Source organism: Cyclopterus lumpus, chromosome 9, assembly GCF_009769545.1.
Source record: "Cyclopterus lumpus isolate fCycLum1 chromosome 9, fCycLum1.pri, whole genome shotgun sequence".
Classification (NCBI taxonomy): Eukaryota; Metazoa; Chordata; class Actinopteri; order Perciformes; family Cyclopteridae; genus Cyclopterus; species Cyclopterus lumpus.
This window is the reverse complement of record NC_046974.1, coordinates 20,479,894-20,501,536: the sequence shown is the minus strand read 5'-3', so window position 1 is coordinate 20,501,536 and position 21,643 is coordinate 20,479,894. Positions and strand designations below refer to the sequence as shown.

General features: G+C 42.9%; 1 protein-coding gene across 3 annotated transcripts; it reads left to right on the top strand.

Moving 5' to 3' along the window:
- The first annotated feature begins 6,581 nt into the window (after positions 1-6,581).
- On the top strand, positions 6,582-20,718 carry mapk4 (mitogen-activated protein kinase 4). 3 transcript variants are annotated; one of them, XM_034542504.1, is made up of 9 exons: positions 6,582-6,845; positions 8,262-9,752; positions 10,255-10,430; positions 15,520-15,664; positions 17,496-17,578; positions 17,848-17,950; positions 18,222-18,441; positions 18,597-18,762; positions 18,944-20,718. In XM_034542504.1, the coding sequence occupies exons 2-9, from the start codon at positions 9,386-9,388 to the stop codon at positions 19,892-19,894; spliced, it is 2,211 nt and encodes a 736-aa protein (XP_034398395.1). In that variant the 5' UTR covers positions 6,582-6,845; positions 8,262-9,385; the 3' UTR covers positions 19,895-20,718. The 3 variants fall into 3 exon arrangements, with proteins under 3 accessions (XP_034398395.1, XP_034398396.1, XP_034398394.1); XM_034542505.1 differs by having other exon boundaries at positions 8,259-9,752; positions 17,848-17,926; XM_034542503.1 differs by having other exon boundaries at positions 8,259-9,752.
- Positions 20,719-21,643: the final 925 nt, after the last annotated feature.

The window sequence follows — 21,643 nt, the reverse complement described above, 5'->3', positions numbered from 1 at the left end:
CCTTTACCTCTCGACTTTGCTGATGAAGAAGGCCTTAGTGCCATACACACGGATGATGGTGCTTGGGCTTTGTCATGTTCAGAAATATTAATGAGAATACAAACTCATGTCGATGCTCATTATAGTCTTCAATCATCGCAGAGCTCAGATTAATGGATGGGTCACCTGTTGATGAAGCTGTGGAGTCAACTGATTCAAACAATTAGTTTATTTATTTTTATTTATTCATTTATTTTGCAGGGACAATGCACACTAATCAACAGTAGGACTGTAAGTGAGCCAGAGTTAGCCAGAGAGGCTAATTTCCATCCGCTGTCCCTGGCCAGATGTTTTAAGGCAGCCTAAAATAACAAAATCTCAAAATAAAAATGGAAATAAAATTCATAGACAAACTGACAACAACATATAAACAAAACCAATACACAGCAAAAAGAAAGGGTACAGCAATAGACCAGAGACATAACGGGCTGCAGCATGAATCAGGCAGAACAAACCCAGCTACAATACAACATACACATAAAAAACAAATGCACATATAGCCGAAACAAGCATCAGGACAGACAGCACATCAATGACTGCACACCTGATTGGCAACAAGCCATTCCTTCAGGTTATGCTTGAACGTGTTGTACGTGTTGTGTGCACGTATGTGTGGTGGCAGAGCATTCCACGAGTGACCTGCCTTCACTGAGAATGTAGACTTGCTAAATGAGCTCGACCTATATGAAATGACACAATCACCTCTTGTAGCAGATCTAGTGAGTCTGCTGCTTCCCATCTAAAGTTTTTTTGTATTGATGATGGATTCAAACTAGCTATGTATCAACATTATTATCTCCCCATTTGCCTGTCCTGATCCCTTTTTTAAAGTAAATAAATATCCATTGGCATCGACTGCAACACTTTATCATGCATTGTGTTGCTGTTGTATGTGTAGTGTCAGTAACAAAGGAAATCCTGCAGGTGGTGTTAAAGAACCTGCTCTGAGTTTAGAGTCTAAACCAGTATTTGTGCCGGTGAAGGAGCCTTAAAGACAACAAATCTATACAGAGGTGGAAGATGAATTAGGTATTGTTTGTATATTTAAGGTGCCCTTGATGGACTGGCGGCCTGTCCAGGGTGTCCCCTGCCTTCGCCCTATGTCAGCTGGGATAGGCTCCAGCGCCCCGCGACCCTAATGAGGATAAGCGGTATTGAAAATGGATGGATGGATGTATATTTAAGGACAAATGCATGCAGGAAGTCTGTTTTCAAACAATACTACATCTATGATTTGCAGATATTTCAAAGCTTGACAAGCCACGCAATAATTAATCTACTTCATTATTTAAAAACACATTTCATGAGTTTGTGTGTGTGCGCATGCTTGCACATGCTGCTATATGAATGACCTCCGCTGAGGTCACTGAACGACCCCGCTGCCCTGCCTCACGCTGTCCCTTCTCGTATCGCTCGACTGCATATCTTATTCAGTGCCTATCGTTGCTGCTCCGGGCCGTGTTGACATTTAGACAGGCCCGTCCTTTTTTCAGAGGGGACTGTTGGCACACACAGGACAAGATAACCTTGTCGGCTCCCTCCTTCCTTAAGCCGTCTGGCCTGTCTGTCTTTCACTGTCGTGTCCGTTTATCTCTGTGTGTCCGATTCTCAGCTCACCGTTTCTCTCTGTTCATGCATCTTTCACTATCTTTTTTTCAATTGGGGTGTTATTTGCTTCTTTATATTCCAACCAAGTGTGTGTTCTGTGTTCTTGTTGGGGTTTTTTTCTTATTAGTTTTTTTCCTTACTTCCCTCGCTCTGTAGTATCTCAAGTGTTTTACTCGCATCAGTTGGTTTAGCAAGGAAGATTGTGCTTGTTCTAATTATTGCTGTGTATCGTTAATAATAATCTGTCTTTTGAAGTTAATTATCAGTAAATAACGCATTGATTATTAATTTATTTTACTTGCTCTATATGGGCCAGTAAGGTGAACGCTTACTTGGGGGTTCTGACAATAAAAGATAGAGAAAAGTACTTTTCTCTGTTGGCATTTTTAAAATTGTTTTTTCTAATTGTATTTGTATTATAATTGAGGTGTAGATCTGGGTGGATGTTTTGATGTAGGATTGTGTTTTCATGTTCTCCTTGATTTAATATATTTGTATAGAAGTTATCACTAAGGTTGTCAAAAGACAGAAGAAAGTAAACCAAGCCTGCAAGAGAAAGCTTATGCATTGTGCTGTCCTCTTCCCCTTTAATTAAAGGGGTTTTCCAGTGATTTAGTTTTGGACCTCTATAAACTTGGGGGACCCTTCCTCCTAAATGCCCATATTGTTCAGAAAATCCACACACGATCAGTTTTCTGTTAAACATGTAAAGTTTCAAACCAACTCTGAAATAACCCTAATGTCATAATCAGGTGTATGCTTTACACTTTTAAGCATATGCAACATCGAGCAAGTAAACTGGACTTTATATATATATATATAATCAATGCAGCGTATATTTATCTGATTTTTAGTCCTTCAAATAAAAATAATGGGATATCATGAGGTGTGAATCCGATTTTCATCCCTGTTTTAAAGAAACCACTATGTTATGCCTTCACTGTCTGTCACCTTAAAGACAACAACACGACTGAAAGGAGTTGCATTGCCATGGGGTAAGAGCTGCTTGTGTTTATGATTTGCTATTATAGCATTTGCGATTCCCTTATGAGTTCTCATTGCTCACCTACAAATGTGCCCTCATCCCCTTGTCTGTCTGGCACATCACTGGAAAAAAGATTCCTCATGCAGAGAGCACGTGCACTAAGCCAGATGTTGTCACATGGAAACTTCAGCCTGACCCCTAATTTATTTATTTCCTTTCCTACTTAGACAGGGATCTGTTGGAGGAAGGTAATCTGAGGAGGACACATACACAATAATGCTGCTCACTGAGCAACAGGCAGTTTCTCTGTGACGGCGTCCAGTGAATCCCTTCATGACTATAACATGTCTAAACTAAATGCATTTTCTGGATTTGTTTTGTTCCACATCTGCAAGTAGCAAAGAACCCTGCTTCCAGTTCCAGTTTGCTTTGGAAGTGGAGCACATGGCAGATAATGTGGACGATTCCTCCTTTTTATGAGACATTAATACAAACAGACATGATTCCACCTTTCTTTTTAGAGCACACTCACAAAATGTAATCGCACATTATCACGGCCAGGAGCAGGTCCCGATGTCTCCATTTGTCACATGGTGTCATTGTTAATTAGATAGGGCAGAAATGCAGCCTTTAAGTAGCTTGTCTACTGCTGCCTCTTCTTTTCTTCCTACTTGTATTTTTTCTGGTTCTCTTCAGTGTTTCTCAGGACCAGAGTTATTTAAAAGATGCCAGTGATTTTAATCTAGTTTTGGGCTGACCTCCAGTGGCTAACGACTTCCCCTCCTATCTCCAGCAATTCTATTTAAGTATTTGTTTTAAAAGAACCTGTGTTACTACACCCCTGGAAATAGTTCCAGGGAATTTAAATCAGAGATGCCTCAAATTACTTTAAAAGAAAAATGCTAAGATGTTATTTTTGTAATGTTCACCTTGGCTGGTACATCCGAGCATTGTTTTATTTGCTGCCATCTCATCTTGGAAATAACTTGTGATGTTGCAGTGCTTCAGAAGCTGTGCCAGAGCAGTAAAATGGAAAAATGCTCACATGAGACAGTAGAAAGTATTGTTTCGTGCCTTTTGTGTTGCACCACTGTAAGGCCCATCCGTGACAGAGGGATATCACAACAAGATGACTGATTGGTTAACAGCGATACTTTGATTTGAGCTGGTTGTGATGTAAATATATGATGACTAGCCAGTGGTTTGTGATTTCAAGCCCAATGTGCGATTTTGAAAGCGGAACAAAAAAGATTTGATCTCTTTTAATGCTAAATGGTCTTTGTTACATTTTCTGACGGCTTTGCTGTCAACCATTAAAAAGATAAATTAAAAAAAAGACTTCGCTCTGACGCAACTGCAACAAAGGAATTTGACAATTTCCTCCTCACCACATTCCACTTGTAAGCCCGTCTTAACTGGCCGACACACAGGAAAAGGTGCACATACACACCTGGAAGATGTCACGTCTCTTTGAAAGCGTCACAGTTGTTGTTTGGGAAGGGGTGAGCATTACTGTCTCTTTCATTTTACCAACAGCACCATGCTCTCTGATTACAACCTCCCCTCTGGAATAACAATTGAACCACTGAGCCATCATTTAATTGCTTGTATTTAGTAAATTATTCATCAGATTTCTGCGTAACTTTTAAAAGTGAACCAGAAGTGTCCAATGAAATAACAAGTTAAGAAAGACAGTGACGTCACCAGGTTGGTGAATGATTTTGAGAGACACCTTTAACTCTACTGTCGAGGTCACGGGATGCTGTGGATTCCCCTTGACCTTGGATGTCTTCCATTCTGTTTTCATTTTCACATTTGAATGTAATGAAGCCGAAATAGCACACCAGAACCCTGTTCCTCTGCTCTGCTCATTGATGGAGCCATACGATCAAGGTGTCTCTTTACACTGATTCATTACATTCGCTTCCTCGTGGGTCTCGTCTACAGTCTCACTCCTCTCTGTTAATCCTGAAGCACCTCTGCATCATCGGTATTACGCCCTCCATGACCTGCCTTCTCTAGCTTTCTGTTTCTCTCACTTTCCGGACTCTCATAAGAACCCGAGAAAAAGCTAATCAGGATTGAGCCAGGTCACAACCTGGAGGGGACACCACACAAATGACATACTGAAAAGGAAGGGCGACCTGCGTCCTTTTAATATCTCCATCGGACGATGTTTTATATTTAGAGGATGTTTCTATTCATAAGCTACACCCTTGGGATGTAGAACGACTCTTTTTTAACCTATTCACCCTCTACTAACAACAAGCGGTGTGACTTTGTAAGTCAACGGACTGTTATACAATACAGCGTACGGAATCGGCAAACATTGGAGACGCTTCTGTTTCTCATGCTTCTGTTATGCTCTCTCCATCTTCACGAGGGCCTCGCACCCACGCAGTGCATCAATTGTATGGGGGTTGTAGGAAGTTTCTGGAGAAGTAAGAAATCAATAACTGAATTTAAACAATTCAGCACAAACTCACTCTTTGAACTCAATATGGAATATGCTAGATCAAGGATATATCCAATTTTAAGAGACATTTTGATAATTGACCTGAAAAAATACCTTTACTAATGGAGTTTTGTGGAGCAAGCACTTTGGCCAATTACGTGTGAAATTGTTTAATCATCATGAAGTCATTTCATAACATATTGCCAAAAAACAAACGGTTCGCTAATCACAAAGTACAAAAGAATAAAAGGGAGCCAACTAACAACCAGTGATGTACTCATCGTATGGGCTGTAAAGCAGCGTAAAACACACTGAATGCAATCTCAATAACAAGCGGCGATGTATGCAGGCAATCGGCTCGAAGTTGTCTTATATTACACGTCATTCAATCTTGCCAAAAACAATAATAACCCACCGAGCTTTCTGCTTGCTTAGCAGCAGTTGCGGCAGGTTCGCGGTATAGCCGAACACGCCGTCCAAAACAATAAGTGCGCTGCAGAGCAGTAGCTGTGAGGTACTCAGCAGTACGCATGCACAACAAGTTATGTTAGCTGCAGTCAAACACACAGTTAACTGTCTCCCTCAATGGCCGTATGAAACGGGCAATAAAAGGTGTTTTTGAGAAAGCATGAGTCACCGCAACCTCGAGAGGTCCTTGAGCATACAGACATTACTCAGCACTAAAATATGATGCAGTTTTCTGCAGCGCAACTGGAGATTAGCTGCGGACAGACACCGAGGTGAACACTCACTAACTCACAGACCCGCGCATGGACCCCCTTTCACGACCCTGGCAGAGATCATAATAAGAATCCCAGACAACACCAAAAGGAAAACAACAATTATTTGTTGTTTTCTTTTTATGGTAATAAAAAAGTGACATATTTTACCACGTGAATTTACAGTGTAATCCATGTTTTGTTTTTTTAGATATTAGCATGTTATCTCTACATTAATTTATATGTATGTATCCCCCCCCCCCCCCCCCCCCCCCCCCCCCCCCCAACAGTTTACATTTTCTACATATCTCTTGTACAACTTGAACACACCTTTATCTCTCATTGGGGGTCCTTGACATGTAAGGGCGTCCTTGCTGCTGAAACAAAAAGAATAATATTTCTCTATGAACAAATGATCCTCTCTAGCTTTCTCTCTGGGGGAAACTCAAACACACACCCTGCACGTGCATGTCAGGATGGTAGACGACTAATGACCGAGCTATTATAATCCAGTGAGAATAAGACAGGGGACTGTCCTTAAATAGAGTTTTTTTTTTTTTTAATGACCTCTTTAACTTTCATATGTTGTTGCTCTATTTCATCATCATCATCATCGAGAGAGAGAGATACTTAATCATCCATGGTGCAGTGTGTGTGTGTGTGCGTGCGTGTGCGTGTGTGCGTGCGTGTGTGTGTGCGTCTGTGTGTGTGTGTGTGAGTGTGTGTGAAGCCACTCAGGTATGGCAGATGTATCTGTATCGGGGTGATCCCTCTCTCCTCCCGCCCTCAGATCAGTGCTCTGACAGAGAGCGGACAGAGTCGCCCACAATAACCGGCTCCAGAGCAGCCTCCGGCTTATCTCATCTCGTCGGACCGCCCCCGGTGTATCATCTACATCTCACAGACCCAACAGAGAAAGAGAGAGAGAGAGAGATGCGGCCGTGTTTCACTTTCTTTGCTTCTAAGGAGACGTTTCTCTGGCATCTTTCCCCCCGGATCGTTGTATGTGGACGGCGGGCTGCAGCTGCCTAATGTTCCGGTGAGTAGCTCCACGGACGGCTTGCTGGCTGTCGTTATCTTGTTCTTTCTTCTTCCTCTCGTTATTCCACACCGAACATGTCCCGATACGCATAGATAAGACACCGCGCAGCTGGCCGAGAGGGGAAAGGAGCACGGATCTGTTTTTGTCGTTGGCATTCTTTATTTTTTTTTCTTTCTTTGAGGAAATGGGGCTTTATGTTTTATTAGATGCACTTCAACCTCTGTTTTTGTTCTGTCAGAGGGGCGTCACTGGAGTGCAGACACACAAAGGCAGCCGCATGAAGCCAGTGTGCAGAGGATGCAGCGTTTCCCATCTTCACCAACATGTTTGGACCCCTGTTGGGAAGTAAATAGAATTAAAAAAGGAAAACAGTATAGGGACACATGAAGCAGCTGCACAATGCCATATGATGGAGCACTCTCTGTTCCCATCTACTCTCATTGGCTCAGAACACAGTTGTATTGTTATTACAACATATAACATATATTAAAGGTTATTTTTTAGCTAGTGTGATATTTCCAAAAATGTTGCTTCACAATTGCAAAGTAATACATTGTAGTGCGCTGCATCGAGGAACTGCAAAATGTAACACGCATTGCATAACCTGAAGAAATATGGAAAATAGATGAACAGAGCGAACACCAAGCACCATCTCCAGTGGTTATGCATTATATATAAAGTTAGCCCAGTGCTGCGCCTCCCACCCAGCAACACTGTCGGTGCTTCCTCTCTCTCAGTCTCTCAGTTCTCATCTCCCACTCTTTCAGCCTCTGACAGCCAGCCCGGCAGAGGTTAACATGAACATAGAGTGTGTTTGTACATATTTCTGAAGGCTGTTAAAAAGCAGTTATTGAAAGCACTTCCCCTGTTTCTAAAAAGAGAGAGAGAGAGAATACTCAAGTTTGCCCTCAGGCCTTTGACAGCAAAGAGATTTGTTTTATGGATTGATGGATTGTTTGAGTTCTTCTCGCCCAGGAAGCTATGCGAGAAAGTAAATGCGTTTGTTTTCTACCTACAAGGGGGGGGGGGGGGAGATAATATCAGGTAGATTTATTCCTTTTTATTCAGACAAAATTAAAGTTACGTTGTGTGATGCAAACAGAAAATACAACAAGAAAAGTGTTTTTCATTGAAAACGATGCTGCTATGATACTCCATATGCCACTCCATCCCATCAAATAGTCCCCCGTACTTGGAAAAGTCATAAGCGTTATATAGCAGTTGAGAAAAGTGTTGAACTGATGTGATTGTGCATTAAATTGCTGGTGTAGATTAGGTTTCACAGCCATTCAGTGTTATGTAACGGTAACTCTCCAGCGACAGACTCTCTTAACACACTGGCTCGGTGGCTGTGTAACTTTCATCTTTATCGTCGCTCCTATTCACCCCAGTTCCTCTCTTCTTCTCCAGCAGCAGCAGCGGCGGCGGCGGCGGCAGCAAATGTGTTGAGCAGCTCGGCTACACGTCAGCATCTTTCCACGCTGATCACCACCTGATGCGGAAATCCCTACATTCATGAGAAGGCAACAGGAAGCAGATTACTGAGGGGATTAAACACATGCACATTTATTTGTGCACTCACAGGGAGCGTCACAGTCCCGGGATTTGCCCGCTGTCCAACTGTGGATCTCACACTGAATGAACTTGTCTGACTGACTGACTCTGGTGTCATGGAGGAAGCGTCTCATTGATTATTTCCTTTTTACTGCCTCACCATCAAAGGCTTTGACTGGTCGATGAGGATTACCGATTTAAAACAAACACAGCCTAGAGAGAGAGAGAGAGAGAGAGAGGAGTGCAGAGCCGACCGTCCGCCTCTTGTCCCATGATGCATATACACATGTAAGAGCAGGATCAGCCACACAGGAGGCTGTTTCTATGGATACCCCTGATCTGGGTAGTATTACAGTAATAAGACTCACTAATAACCTGTCTATCTCTTGCGCGTGAAGAAAGTACGACAGCATCAAAGAACATCTTCGGAGCAGAGAAAGACATCATCATCATCATCATGTGTCAAGAGGAAAAATGTTGATGGAAAAAACTGTTATTGTTGAACATGTTCTGTGGATGCTTTAAACCCCTTGTCCGAAACACTTCAAATGTTGTTACGTGATCCTCAGCTGGTTCATTTAATAAGAATCTACCCACGCCCACGAAGGACAGGAAGTGGAGGTGAAGATGATGCACAAAGACACTACCTAGGCTTGAAGGAAGTACGTTCTTTTTTTAACCTGCCCCAAATCTGGATAAAATAATCCTACTGGAACTTTTTGCGGTTCCCTAAAACTGCCACCACCTCCCACCGGCTAAATTGTGGTAGAGAACTAGGGTCTTGTCTATATGACAACCGACATCTATGTGCACTATCAAGAGAAAATCAGGTCTTTAGTTAGGGTTTCTAGGCTCTCCAGAAAGATGTAACCTCAGTTGCATCAGACAATTACAAAGCACATTTAATCTAGATATTGTGGGGATCCATCAAGCTTGAGGTATCTATCTCTCATCTGCCCCGAACACTTTCAGAGTGAGCTACCATGGCCAGACAGGACACCCCCTTCTTCCTCCATGGCTTTGACCTTGGTGGTCACTTTGTTGACCCTCGACCTCTTGGCACGGGTGTTACGGGCTTGGTTCTCTCAGCTGTGGACCAGCGCACCGGACAGCGCGTGGCAATCAAAAAGCTGGTGATGCGGGACGCTGTGACGGTGAAGCACGCCATGCGCGAGGTCAAAATCACCCGCCGGCTGCACCACGAAAATGTGGTGAGGGTCCATGAGGTTTTGGCGCCGTATGGACGACCACTGCCCAGAGACCCGACCCAGCTGAGTGCCCTGTACATCTTCCAGGAATGCATGGAGACAGACCTGGCTCGGCTGCTGGAACAGGGGCCACTAACCACAGGTATGGGAAACAAAGCCACGGTATTATTTTCTTTGAATTTGTAGCGTTAAAATCCTGTTTTATTGACACTACAGTGTGGCGCTTCATGTTGAAACACTACTGTTTTGTTGCTGCACGGCTGGCTTTGTTTACACTGTGATCTATTGGATTGCGTGGCAGTCCTTCTGAGACCCTCTCTTACCGAGACAGAACTTTATCCACAATTCACACATTTGAAAAGCACATCACGATTTTACCCCAAATGTGTTGATTCATTAATTAATTCAACTCGTTTTTCATAAACAAATGCTTGGAATCATACAAACCATCATTTTGACATATGTGCCATAACAGTTTGGCCCAATTCCTCAAGTCGTTACCCACAACGTGCTCTTGCACTGGCTCTTTCCTTCTCTCGTTCCTGTTGTGTGACAAATGACTGAGTTAGGAATGAGCATCGTCCTGGTAATTACTCGAGTGAGAATAGAAGCGCTGCTGACATCAAATTGTTGTCCTTCAACAGGTCACGCCACCCTGCTGTTCTACCAGCTGCTGAGGGGACTGAAGTTCATCCACTCGGCCAACGTCTTGCACCGAGATCTGAAGCCTGCCAACATATTCATCAACACAGATCAACTGCTGCTCAAGATTGGAGACTTCGGTCTGGCCAGGATAGTCGACCCTCATTATTCTCATAAGGTAAGAGGGACCCCCCCCCCCCCCCCCCCACACACACACACATACCACAAAGGAGATTCACACTCACACATACAGACATCCCGATGGTTGCCTTGGCATTATATTAGTAGGTGAATGTCTTGTTTCTTAAAGTGAAAAGACTTTGACTGATTACCAAACACGACATACACGTTCAAAATAACTTGTACTAACATTTCCAACCTTAATCTAAAAATCTTTTTGTGCGAAATATGCCAAGTGTTCTTTTTACCGGAGGCCAACAAAGGCCTGTGATCATTATTTTCTTCAGGCTCGTGCTCTCTTCACAAGTTGTATATTCATTTATGTTAATCATATGGCTGCATTTTTTTGGGTTTTTTGGTACTTTCTGACACTTTTCTTGCAAAAATGAATCATATTTTCAATATTCAAGCCAGAAAGTTGATACAGTTTGGAGGATGTTCGATTCTCCAAATTGCAGTCTGAAGCAGTGTGGGCCGTTCCTCTGCTGACGGATGAATCTGTGGGAGAGTACTCCCTCTCATTGAGGTCGAGCTGTTATAAGGGAAGGGAGAGCAACTCCTTGGGCTCTGGCCCTGTGTGGTTATCACACAGCAGTGCACCAATCCGTGTCCTTCAGCAATCGAAACAATGTAGGGTGGGATACTATGGCCGAAGAATCCACCTAAAGAAAATCAGTAAGCTTGCAAAGAAATGTTGTCCTCAACACAATTGAAATGTGGAATAATAATAATAATAATAATTATTATTATTATTAATAATAATGTGAGCTCGGTGTCTTCTCACTGTGGCTTGAGGTAACATCTAAGACATCATCAGCCTGATTCTGACAAACCGTCACTAAATACAGCCAGAAGAACCAAATCTGCAAATTGAGACTGAAAAGTCTTTGAGGAGGAACTCCTTCACCTCTTAGATGGATTATGTTGCGATCGCAGTACAGCTCAACGTCTCTTCTTCTATGTCTCTCCGATTACACACCGCTGTGTCTGATGTTGCCGACCTGTCTTTTACAGTAACATCTTCTTCACATACCTGGTATCAGCCAGTGATTAGCCTGTCTGTATACATAAAGGCTTCTGAGAGATTATTGTGACAATTTATTGCTCCATTGTGCTTTATTATGCACAAAGATCCCACAGAAATAGGGTAACACTAGCAGGGCAGGGTGTGTGTGTGTGTGTGTGTGCGTGTGTGTGTGTGTCTTTGCACGTGGAGGAGCTCTTGTGAAAGGCGATCTTTGTCAGCTCAGAACACGGGACTGGGGATCAGCTGGATACAGACACGGGGGTGTTCGGAGGGGGGGGGTGGGAGGGGGTGTGGAGAACAGATGATGAGCAAGGGTGGGAAATATTAAGTCTTGGAAGGGTGAAGTAAGGGGAGGTGAAAAGTACAAAGAGAGAGAGAAGAAGGGAGAGCAAAAGGTGGGGGGAAAGAAAGAGATCAAACAGAGAAAAAGTGAGAGAGGCAAAGGTAGTTTGGGTCATACAGGAACAAGATTTACTTCTATCTCACTCGGTTCCCCAGTGTGTGTGTGTGTGTGTGTGTGTGTGTGTGTGTGTGTGTGTGTTTGCTCTCACATTGTGTACCAACAGAAACTGCCTGTCAGAGAACACAATGTTCAGACTACTGCACTGTTGCAAAGTAAGAGATAAATAGATGGATAGATAGATATATAGAAAGATAGATAATTAGATAAACAGATATATATATATATACAGTATATATATATATATATATATATATATATATATATATATGTATATAGATAGATAGATAGATATATATATATATAGATATATTGAGAGAGAGAGATATATATAGAGATATATACATATATATATATATATATAGATAGATATAGATATAGGTATATATATAGATATATACAGTATATATATAGATAGACAGACAGATATATATATATATATATAGATATATCTATATATCTATATATATATACATATATATATATATATATATATATATATATATATATATATATATATATATATATATAGATAGATAGATAGATAGATAGATTTTTAATGTTAAAATGTGAGTGTCTATTGTGCATATTTTATTCCTAAACATGCACAATTCCCTTGAAGCCATTGTTGATTTATTGAAGATGTAATGCCACAACAAGTACTGCCTCTCAGCTCATTCAGATAGTATTTCTCTCTTGTCTGGTGCTGCAGTATCAACCTCTTCCTTTTCCAGACGTCAGCCTCAAAGCTTTGATAATGGGGATGCATTAATAACCAATAAGACAGCTGGCTGCCCATTACATTCTAATTTTAAAGTGCTGACATGGTTTGAATTGTTCTGCGTTGTACATTGGAAGTCAGTCAGGAGTCTGTCCCAGCTGATGTATCTGGAAGACATCAGTTTGTCATTGTTCATTAGCGTTAAGATTGTATTACTGGTGTGTGTGTGTGTGTGTGTGTGTGTGTGTGTGTGTGTGTGTAAGATGATGCTGGCCTATTTGTGATGCAGTGTTGACACCAAAGCAGATGCCTGCAGTGAATGTGCTAGCATCCTCTCTCTAATTTAATAATGCAGAACCAAAGCGCTACTTTTTCAAAAAGAAATGCGGTAATGGACGTGGACTTCAGCTGTGATGGGAAATTCACAGATAGTGTGATCTTTCATATTTGGACATGAAACCAGATTGGTGGCTCAGATTTGATGTCTCGCTAGTATTGCTTTCCAATAGGGTCCATATATATATATATATATATATATATATATATATATATATATATATATACATGTTTGTGTATGTGTATATTTATAATATTATATATATATTTAAAGCAGTCAGATTGGCTAGTTTTGATTAAACGGCCTCTTTTCAATGAGCCAAAATGACTCCAAAGAAATGACTCCAGCCGTTCTCACACTGTGACTCTGTAGTTAGTCGTGAAAGTGAGGCGGCCTAGATGTGCGCCTCTGACTACACGGTCAAACATTTACTCAGGCAAAAAGAGATGACAGAAAGGTCGATAGTAGAGAGAGAGAGAGAGAAGATAAAACTTTATTTGTGATGTTGTCAACAGCAGTCGGAACTTGGAGTGTGTATGTGTGAATGTCACTTGCTGGGGCAGCGCTGGATCTGTCCAGAAATTATTCATGAGCTGGAAGAAGGAGAAGAAAAGGAGAGGAGAGGTGGAGAGGAGGAAAGATTATTGGAAAATAAAGAGAAAAGAAGGAAAGGGAGTGACGGAGAAGGGAGTTGGAGTAGACAGGTATAGTAGATAAGCAGAGTGGAGAACGTACCTTACAAGAAGAGAACGAGGGATGAAACAGGTGAGAAAGGAGGTGAAGCAAGCTGGGTGGCAAAAAGAGAGAGATGGGGTGACGCGTGAAGAAAGAGGAGAGGGAGGGGAGACAGTCACAGCTGAAGGTGACATGGAAAAACACTGAGGTGAGATTAACGGAACGGATGGAGAGGAAAGTGAAAACGGGGGGGGGGGGGGGGGGGGGGGGGGTTGAGAGGAAGGGAAAGGAGTGAAGAAAGTCAACAAGCATCTCATAATGGTGAATAGCTGTGAATAGTCAGAACATGAAATCATTTTGAGACCTAAATATGTGTATTTTTCTGTTTCCAAAGCCGTTTTCCATCCTTAAGATGTTGTCCTTTTGACACAAAACAGAGCTACGCAGCTGGACAGTAGAGCTCAGATGTAGAAGCTTATCAGCAAACAGGGGCCGACGGATAGAAGACAAGGTGAGCGTGTGTTCGTCAGACCATCTTTGAGCACTCGGCATCGGTTTCTGCTCTGTCATTTGCTGGCACTCAGGCGGTGAGGGAGGCCATGGAGGGAGGCAGTAACTAAGGCTCGGTGTGGGGTTCAGTTGATAAGCAGGGTACATGTGATGGAGGGGAAAAGAGGAAAGGAATGATCAGAGAGGAGAGGTGGCAGGCGTTCAATTCAGTGCTCAAAAGGGACGTTTTTGACTAATACTTTGGCCAGGCTGAATGTAATGACGGGGCACATTGCTGGAAGTGATGTGTAAGAGGGAACATCGGCGTGGGTGGCCCACAAGGAGGGGCGGCTCTGACTCGTGTCTTGCATCCGGTGACTGAGACAAAACTCCCTCAAGTTATTTTTACCATCTTCAAATATGAAGAGGGAACTAGCTTTTCAACTGTCAAATGAAATGTAAAACCATTTTGGGCCAGACCTCAAATGCAATCATCCCCGGGGCTATGTCCTGCATCGTGGGATGACATGCTGGTGTTAGAGGTGACCCGAGATGGCCCAAGAAACTCACTCAGCCATTTCTGACATTCATTATGAGCATGAAAAGTGAAGTTGTGCAGGCTATAGTGATTCAATGCCATTACTTTTAGCAGTTACAAGGCCAGTAAAAAAACTAGAAATATCATGTTGTAAATGCAGAGGGTTTGAGATCTTGTAAGGTTTGAGTGGAGAGATTAGAGGAAGTGAGAAATGGAGTCATAAGAGCCGACGAAAGCATTAATAGTAGCGGCAGGCAAAAAACGTCTGGTTTGTATGTGAATACACTTTCCTGTGGCTCGTCTCGGTGCTCAGTGTTGTGCACCAGGTGGACATTGACAAAAGTAAAAGGCTTGTCGGAGCGGCCTTAATGAGAGGATGCGTGTTGTTGAACAGCAGAGCATCAAAGGCTCGGTGAAGCTCAGTGACTGCAGGATGAGATTCAGGGGGATGTTTTCTACTCTATCTAGAAGCCAATTTCCATATCTCATGTGAAATGATGATGTCTTTTGGGGTTATTTTAAACATTTATATAATATTTATTTTACCTTGTAGCAGCTTTGTTGTCCCTGTCGCTATAGCTCTTACAGATACTTGGCCATTGATATGATTCTGATTCTTATTCTTGCGCTGTTACAAAATGACTGAACAAACTGTCAGTCAAGTGCGTGCATGCTTACGTTTGCACTGCTTAAGAACTGCTAACAAGCCAATCTGCTGCATGCTCATCACTAAGCTATACTGCAACCACAGTAAGCCAATATCATTCTGTCGCTCTGTCTTTTAACATCCCGCTTTCACCCAACTTCCTCTATCTCTCACACCCTCGCCTCCCTCTCCAGGGCTATCTGTCCGAGGGTCTGGTGACTAAGTGGTATTGCTCCCCCCGTCTGCTCCTGTCCCCCAACAACTATACCAAGGCCATTGACATGTGGGCCGCTGGCTGCATCCTGGCTGAGATGCTCACCGGACGCATGCTGTTTGCAGGTATACCTCCACTGTTTGTGACACGCTGTCCACTGAAACACCCATGGCCTCGATGTCCTGCGGTACCGTCATGATTTTGCTCATCATTTATTTGATGCAATATTGAAAATATGATCACGTCATTGGTATTCAGCAGAAACATCTTACGCATGGTGTTTCTTTACCATCTTAGCAACAATAAACACTAACCTAAATGAGATAGAGCATTTTAATCAGGCTTCTTATATCAGTGGTATTCAAACACATCCTGTGAGTCTTTTGTGTAAAGTTCATATACTCGCAAAAAAACAGTGCTTCAGGATAAGGTGGCATCAAGTGAGAGCTAAGGAGAGTTTTTCTGACCAGAGTGTCCTCCACCAAAGGTACTTTGGTTTCTTTCTGCAGGCTACTTCTTTGCCTGACCAGAATAACAATGATGAAAGAGAAATTGTCGCTGTCTGAAGCAGATGTCGTCCTTCCTGACAGGCTTATTTGACCTCCAGCAGCCCTCTCCACCACAGGAGAGACTCAGTAGCGTCATCTGTTCCCTGGTGTCTCCGCTAGAATTCATGGATTCGTGGATTGTTAGAGAGCTTTGCCGTGCTGTTCACTTAACCACCAGAGATTACATGTCACAGCTAGTTTTGCTTTCCATGGCAGAAGCAATGCATTTTCATCAAAATACACTACTGCTGTTTGCTTGTTGCTGAGTGGTGAATGTGTTGATATAGCACCACCTGCTGGTCACCGGTGGCTTGAATGAAACATTTAAAGGGAAAATTCATCACTCTATCAAATGAGTGTAAAATGTCGCTCTGCTCGGCTCTGAGTGCAAAAGTTTGAACGTGTTGCATAGGGTGTGGCCAGAAAGAAATGTCGGAATTTTCAACCTTTGATATTCTACCAGTATTTTATTCAGTGGGGATTACCGTTTCAACGGATCAATGGTGAAAGGGAGGAGAAACAAATTAAGATGCAAGATGGGACTATTTATGGGATTTCAAGCACTAGAATTAAAATGTAAATTGCTGCTATAATGGCTCTTAGAGTGGGGATTTCTAGACACATTTTAAATTGAAAACCATCCTATGCACAGTATTCTATCCAGAGTATTCCATCCAATACAGAGTATTCCATCCTATGCACAGTATTCTGTCCAGAGCATTCCATCCTATGCACAGTATTCTGTCCAGAGCATTCCATCCTATGCACAGTATTCCATCCTATGCACAGTATTCCATTCTATGCACAGTATTCCGTCCAGAGTATTCCATCCTATGCACAGTATTCCATCCTATGCACAGTATTCCGTCCAGAGTATTCCATCCTATGCACAGCATTCCATCCTATGCACAGTATTCTGTCCAGAGTATTCCATCCTATGCACAGTATTCCGTCCAGAGTATTCCATCCTATGCACAGTATTCCATCCTATGCACAGTATTCTGTCCAGAGTATTCCATCCTATGCACAGCATTCCATCCTATGCACAGTATTCTGTCCAGAGCATTCCATCCTATGCACAGTATTCTGTCCAGAGCATTCCATCCTATGCACAGTATTCTGTCCAGAGTATTCCATCCTATGCACAGCATTCCATCCTATGCACAGTATTCTGTCCAGAGTATTCCATCCTATGCACAGTATTCTGTCCAGAGTATTCCATCCTATGCACAGTATTCCGTCCAGAGTATTCCATCCTATCAGGGTATTCCATCCAGAGTATTCCATGCTATTCTTTCACTCGGCGGCTCACCCTCTTTAGTTATTCCTGTGTTTGACTCTAATTGGTCACCTTATGTAACTGAGTCTCCTCTCTACTTGCCTCTGATTGGCCGGTTCCCTCTCCCAGGAGCTCACGAGCTGGAGCAGATGCAGCTGATTCTCGATACAGTGCCGGTGTTGAGAGAAGAGGACAGGCAGGACCTGCTACAGGTGATGCCTCATTGGCTGCTGCTTGCCATATCTGCAAACTAATTATTTAAATATGGAGCAGGATGTCATTGTCATGTAATGTTTTCAGTGTCAGATACACTACATGTGTTCCATTAGGGACACTTTCTGTGTTTTGCTTTCAACTAGAATATGCTTTATAGTGAGCATATTCCAGTTAACGTATAGTGGAGGGTTTTGAAATGTACAAAAAGAAATAACCGCAGCAGAATTCTGCACATATTTCAAACCCACTGTCATTCTTTTCCCAGGTGATGCCTTCATATGTCAGTCATGGATGGAAAGTCAAGAAAGCCTTTTCTGAATTGCTTCCTGAAGTGGATGCTCAGGGTGAGCAGAGGGAATTGAGTAGTGGTAAGAAGAGTAATTTCAAGCAGTATGAAATAGAACAGGGACGAATAAGAGTGAAAAAGATACAGACGACAGCAGCTCCTCTGAGCTGTGAACAATGAAGAGATGATAGGGTAGGCTGGAGTGGTTTGGAGGTCTAACACATATAATTTAGCCCTGAGAGAAGACGGTGCATGCTAATTATTTTTTTACAAGAAGTGCACACTTCATGGACACTACATATTATTTCTCTTCCTCATTCTCCCTCACTGATCCCTTTTCCTTCTCTTCTCAGCTGTGGACTTCCTTGAGCGTATCTTGACCTTTAACCCCATGGATCGGCTGACAGCTGAAGCGGCGCTATCCCACCCGTTCCTCCAGCAGTACTCCTGTCCGGAGGACGAACCCACCTCATCGCATCCCTTCCGCATCGAGGACGAACTGGAGGACAGCCTCGTCACCGAGCAGAGCCTCAGCAACAGCAACAGCCAGGCCTCCAGCATCCATTGGGAGAGGTGTGTAGATTTGTGTTGTGTGCTGGAACAGAAAAGTCTCGCAAAGCATAATGAGACACAAGAAAGATTCCGACATCAGCATGTCAGACTGAATAAACTGCACAGCCAAGTTATTATAAGACTAATATAAATACTTCATTTCTGCCCATCTGCAGGTACGAGAACAGCTTATCAACAGATGTGTCCTGGCAGCAGTCAGGCGGGAGGTGCCACTGCATGCCGCCTGGCCGCATGACTTCTGACCTGGGAGACACCACAGAGGATGAGGAGGTGCAGAGAGACCCCCGGGCCAGTTCCACCTCACTGTTAGAGGAGGCACAGGTTGGATAAGCTTTGTCATTTCCCCCCATACCGATTGATTTATGTAACCATTATCCTGTTTTAATATAAAGAATACTTATTGTATACTACTAACAAATTAGATCGAGCCAAAGCACTTAAACACACAACTTTTTATCCCCTTCTCCATCCCCACTTGCTTCTCACCATCTATCTTATACAGGTCGACCCACGTAAGTATTCCCACAGCAGCTCAGCAGAACGCTTCATGGAAAACTCTCACTCCTCTCTGGAACGGGCCTGTGGTTTGGCGTACGGGGAACTGGATTGTGGCCGCTCCTGTGACTACAAAGTGGGCTCTCCTTCGTATCTGGACAAAATTGCCTGGAGGGAGGGCAAGCCTCAACACTACTCAGAGCCTAAGCTGATCCTGGATCTCTCTCAATGGAAGCGTAACACTGGCAGCCTCCCTGTGCCTGCTGAGCCTATTGGTAGCAGCGTGGAGGACCTGGGAGAGATGAATGAGAAGGAAATAGAAGAGGAGGAAGAGGAGGACACAGGGGATTTATTCCAGGAGATCTCTCGCTGGGTTGAGAGCACCCAGTCTCGCCTGCATTCACCCAGTCCCAGTCCTTCTTTAGAGCCACGTTCTTGCTTCACCTCCTCTCCCCCTCTCCCTCTCTCCCCAACTGACCTCCTAACTCCAGGCTTCCACGACACGGAAGTTGTGCGGCAACCGTCAGATGAATATGATGAAGACCGACTGAGCCCACTTCAGCCTGTGGTGTCTTCCTGTCATCCCCTTCCCTCCCTTCTGCCCACATCTCCCACCTCTCCGCTTCCTCCTCCGTCACCTCAAACAGTGTCTCCCCCCAACTCGCCACTTTTTCCTTCCCCAGAGTCTCAACCCCTTTCCTCGACTTCCTCCATTTCTCAGGCTGTAAATGACGACTCCTTGGAGTCACTTCCTGTCAAACAAAAAGAGCGTCTGTTCGACCTGGACGTGTTCATATCCCGAGCGCTGAAACTGTGCAGGCAGAATAAGGGGAAAGCAGAGGGCAAGAGAGGAAAGGAGGGAGGATGGAGGGAAGAAAGCAAACAGCCGAATATTAATCGAATGGTTGCCAGGCTTCCAGAGCACAGGACTCCACCACCACAGACTCCCAACTCTTGATGTTCAACCTAAGGTCCACCACAGTATGGCGTTCATAATGGGTAGCACTTCCATGTGCTCATAGTGCATTAGGGGTTGTCATGGTTGAATATGCTGCTTCAACATTAGACCGTAGTGTTAGCAGTCTCGGGTTTACTGTGACTAAACCAAGAATCCGGTAGCTTTGCAATACAAGGTCAGAAAGCATTTGGATTTAAAATAATTAACCATGCTTAGCATTGCAAATACCTAGGATTTGTTCGAATATTTAGAAATACCTTTCTAGTTAATGGTTGTGGTATGAAGGGTTTGCGGTCATTTGGCACGTTGAAGATGGGTCAGACCGTGACTCGATAGCTGCTCATTCTGTGACACAAATATCTGACTATCACAATAGTTATATAAAGGCTATTTTAGACCAGATAATGGTAACTAATGGTGAGAGATCACTTGGCTTGTTTTAAGTTTGCGTTAGATTTGTGTTTCTAAAGTTCCCTTGCTGTCAGTCAGTCAGTAAATCTTTCTAAATGTCAGACAGTCTTCCAATGGTGATGTTCACTGAATAGTGATTATGACCCGGAAAAATGCTTTTTCAAAATTTCTCTGAATATGTAAAACGAAAACAATCAGTACAATTATGCGACGTAGTGAACCATGAGGATTTTATATGTTGCTATTTTACCAGTCGTGCAGTGACTTAATGAGCTCCATCACTGCTACATGCCTTGTAAACTTGTATACAATGTAGTCATATTTAATAATATAGTATAATTCCCAAATGAATAATGGTATTGTGTTTAATTATTCTTTGCTGAATGTTAGAATACAAGTTCTGTTTATTTGGAGTGAGTTGTATTTTGTGTAAATGTGGAATGCTCTATTGTAATAGTTTATGCTCTTGCTTACTTAAAATGGTTTCATATCCTGTCGGCCTGATGCACCACAGTCATCATCTGCTTTACACTTGGTGAAAAGATACTACCCTCTCTGCAGATGGCTGTCACTATTTGGCTCACTTAATTGTTAGCCACAAAAAACTATAACGCTAACAACAGTAGCCTATATTTTGAAGAAAATAGATGCTTCACAACCTTTCTACGAAATGATTTGTACTCAAAACTCCTCAATGCTGCCTGGTTACCCTATATTAATATATGGTAGAAGAAATAACCAAAACATGTATTTTGAAATAATTTTTTCTATTTAGCGTGGAAGACAGCAGACCCTCAGAATGGTATTTATTCTGACATGCGTTGTCTCCCCTTCAAGGTAAAATTATCAGGTAGAAGATACAGAGTGATGAGCAGATGTAGGCTGTAGGCTTGTGCATCGGGCTTTCTCAGTCAAGCGCATCTGACTTTCACGTCACTCCTCAAACTAAAAAGCTGATAGTGAGGATATGGAAACGGCATTAAAATGATTCAGATTGATTGATTGCTGCTCTTGCGCCTAAAAGAAATACAGTTACGTATATGCAGGTGTCCCATATTCTGTAACCTTGAAGAAAAAGGCTTCCACCACCCCTGGTTTCACTGACATGTGGGTGTACATGTATACGGTCCATGTTTGCACCAAAAGGGTCCCGCTGTTGGGAATGCCAGAGGCACAATACAGAGATGCATATAACACACTGCCAGCACAGCTACAACATCTCAGAATAAGACACGTTTTATCTTTCAGTCCAGAATTTGATACCCCTTCTGACTGACTTTCATATCCTCTTACCCTCTGTTCATTTTATCCTCAATCCACATCATTCAATCTCCACAC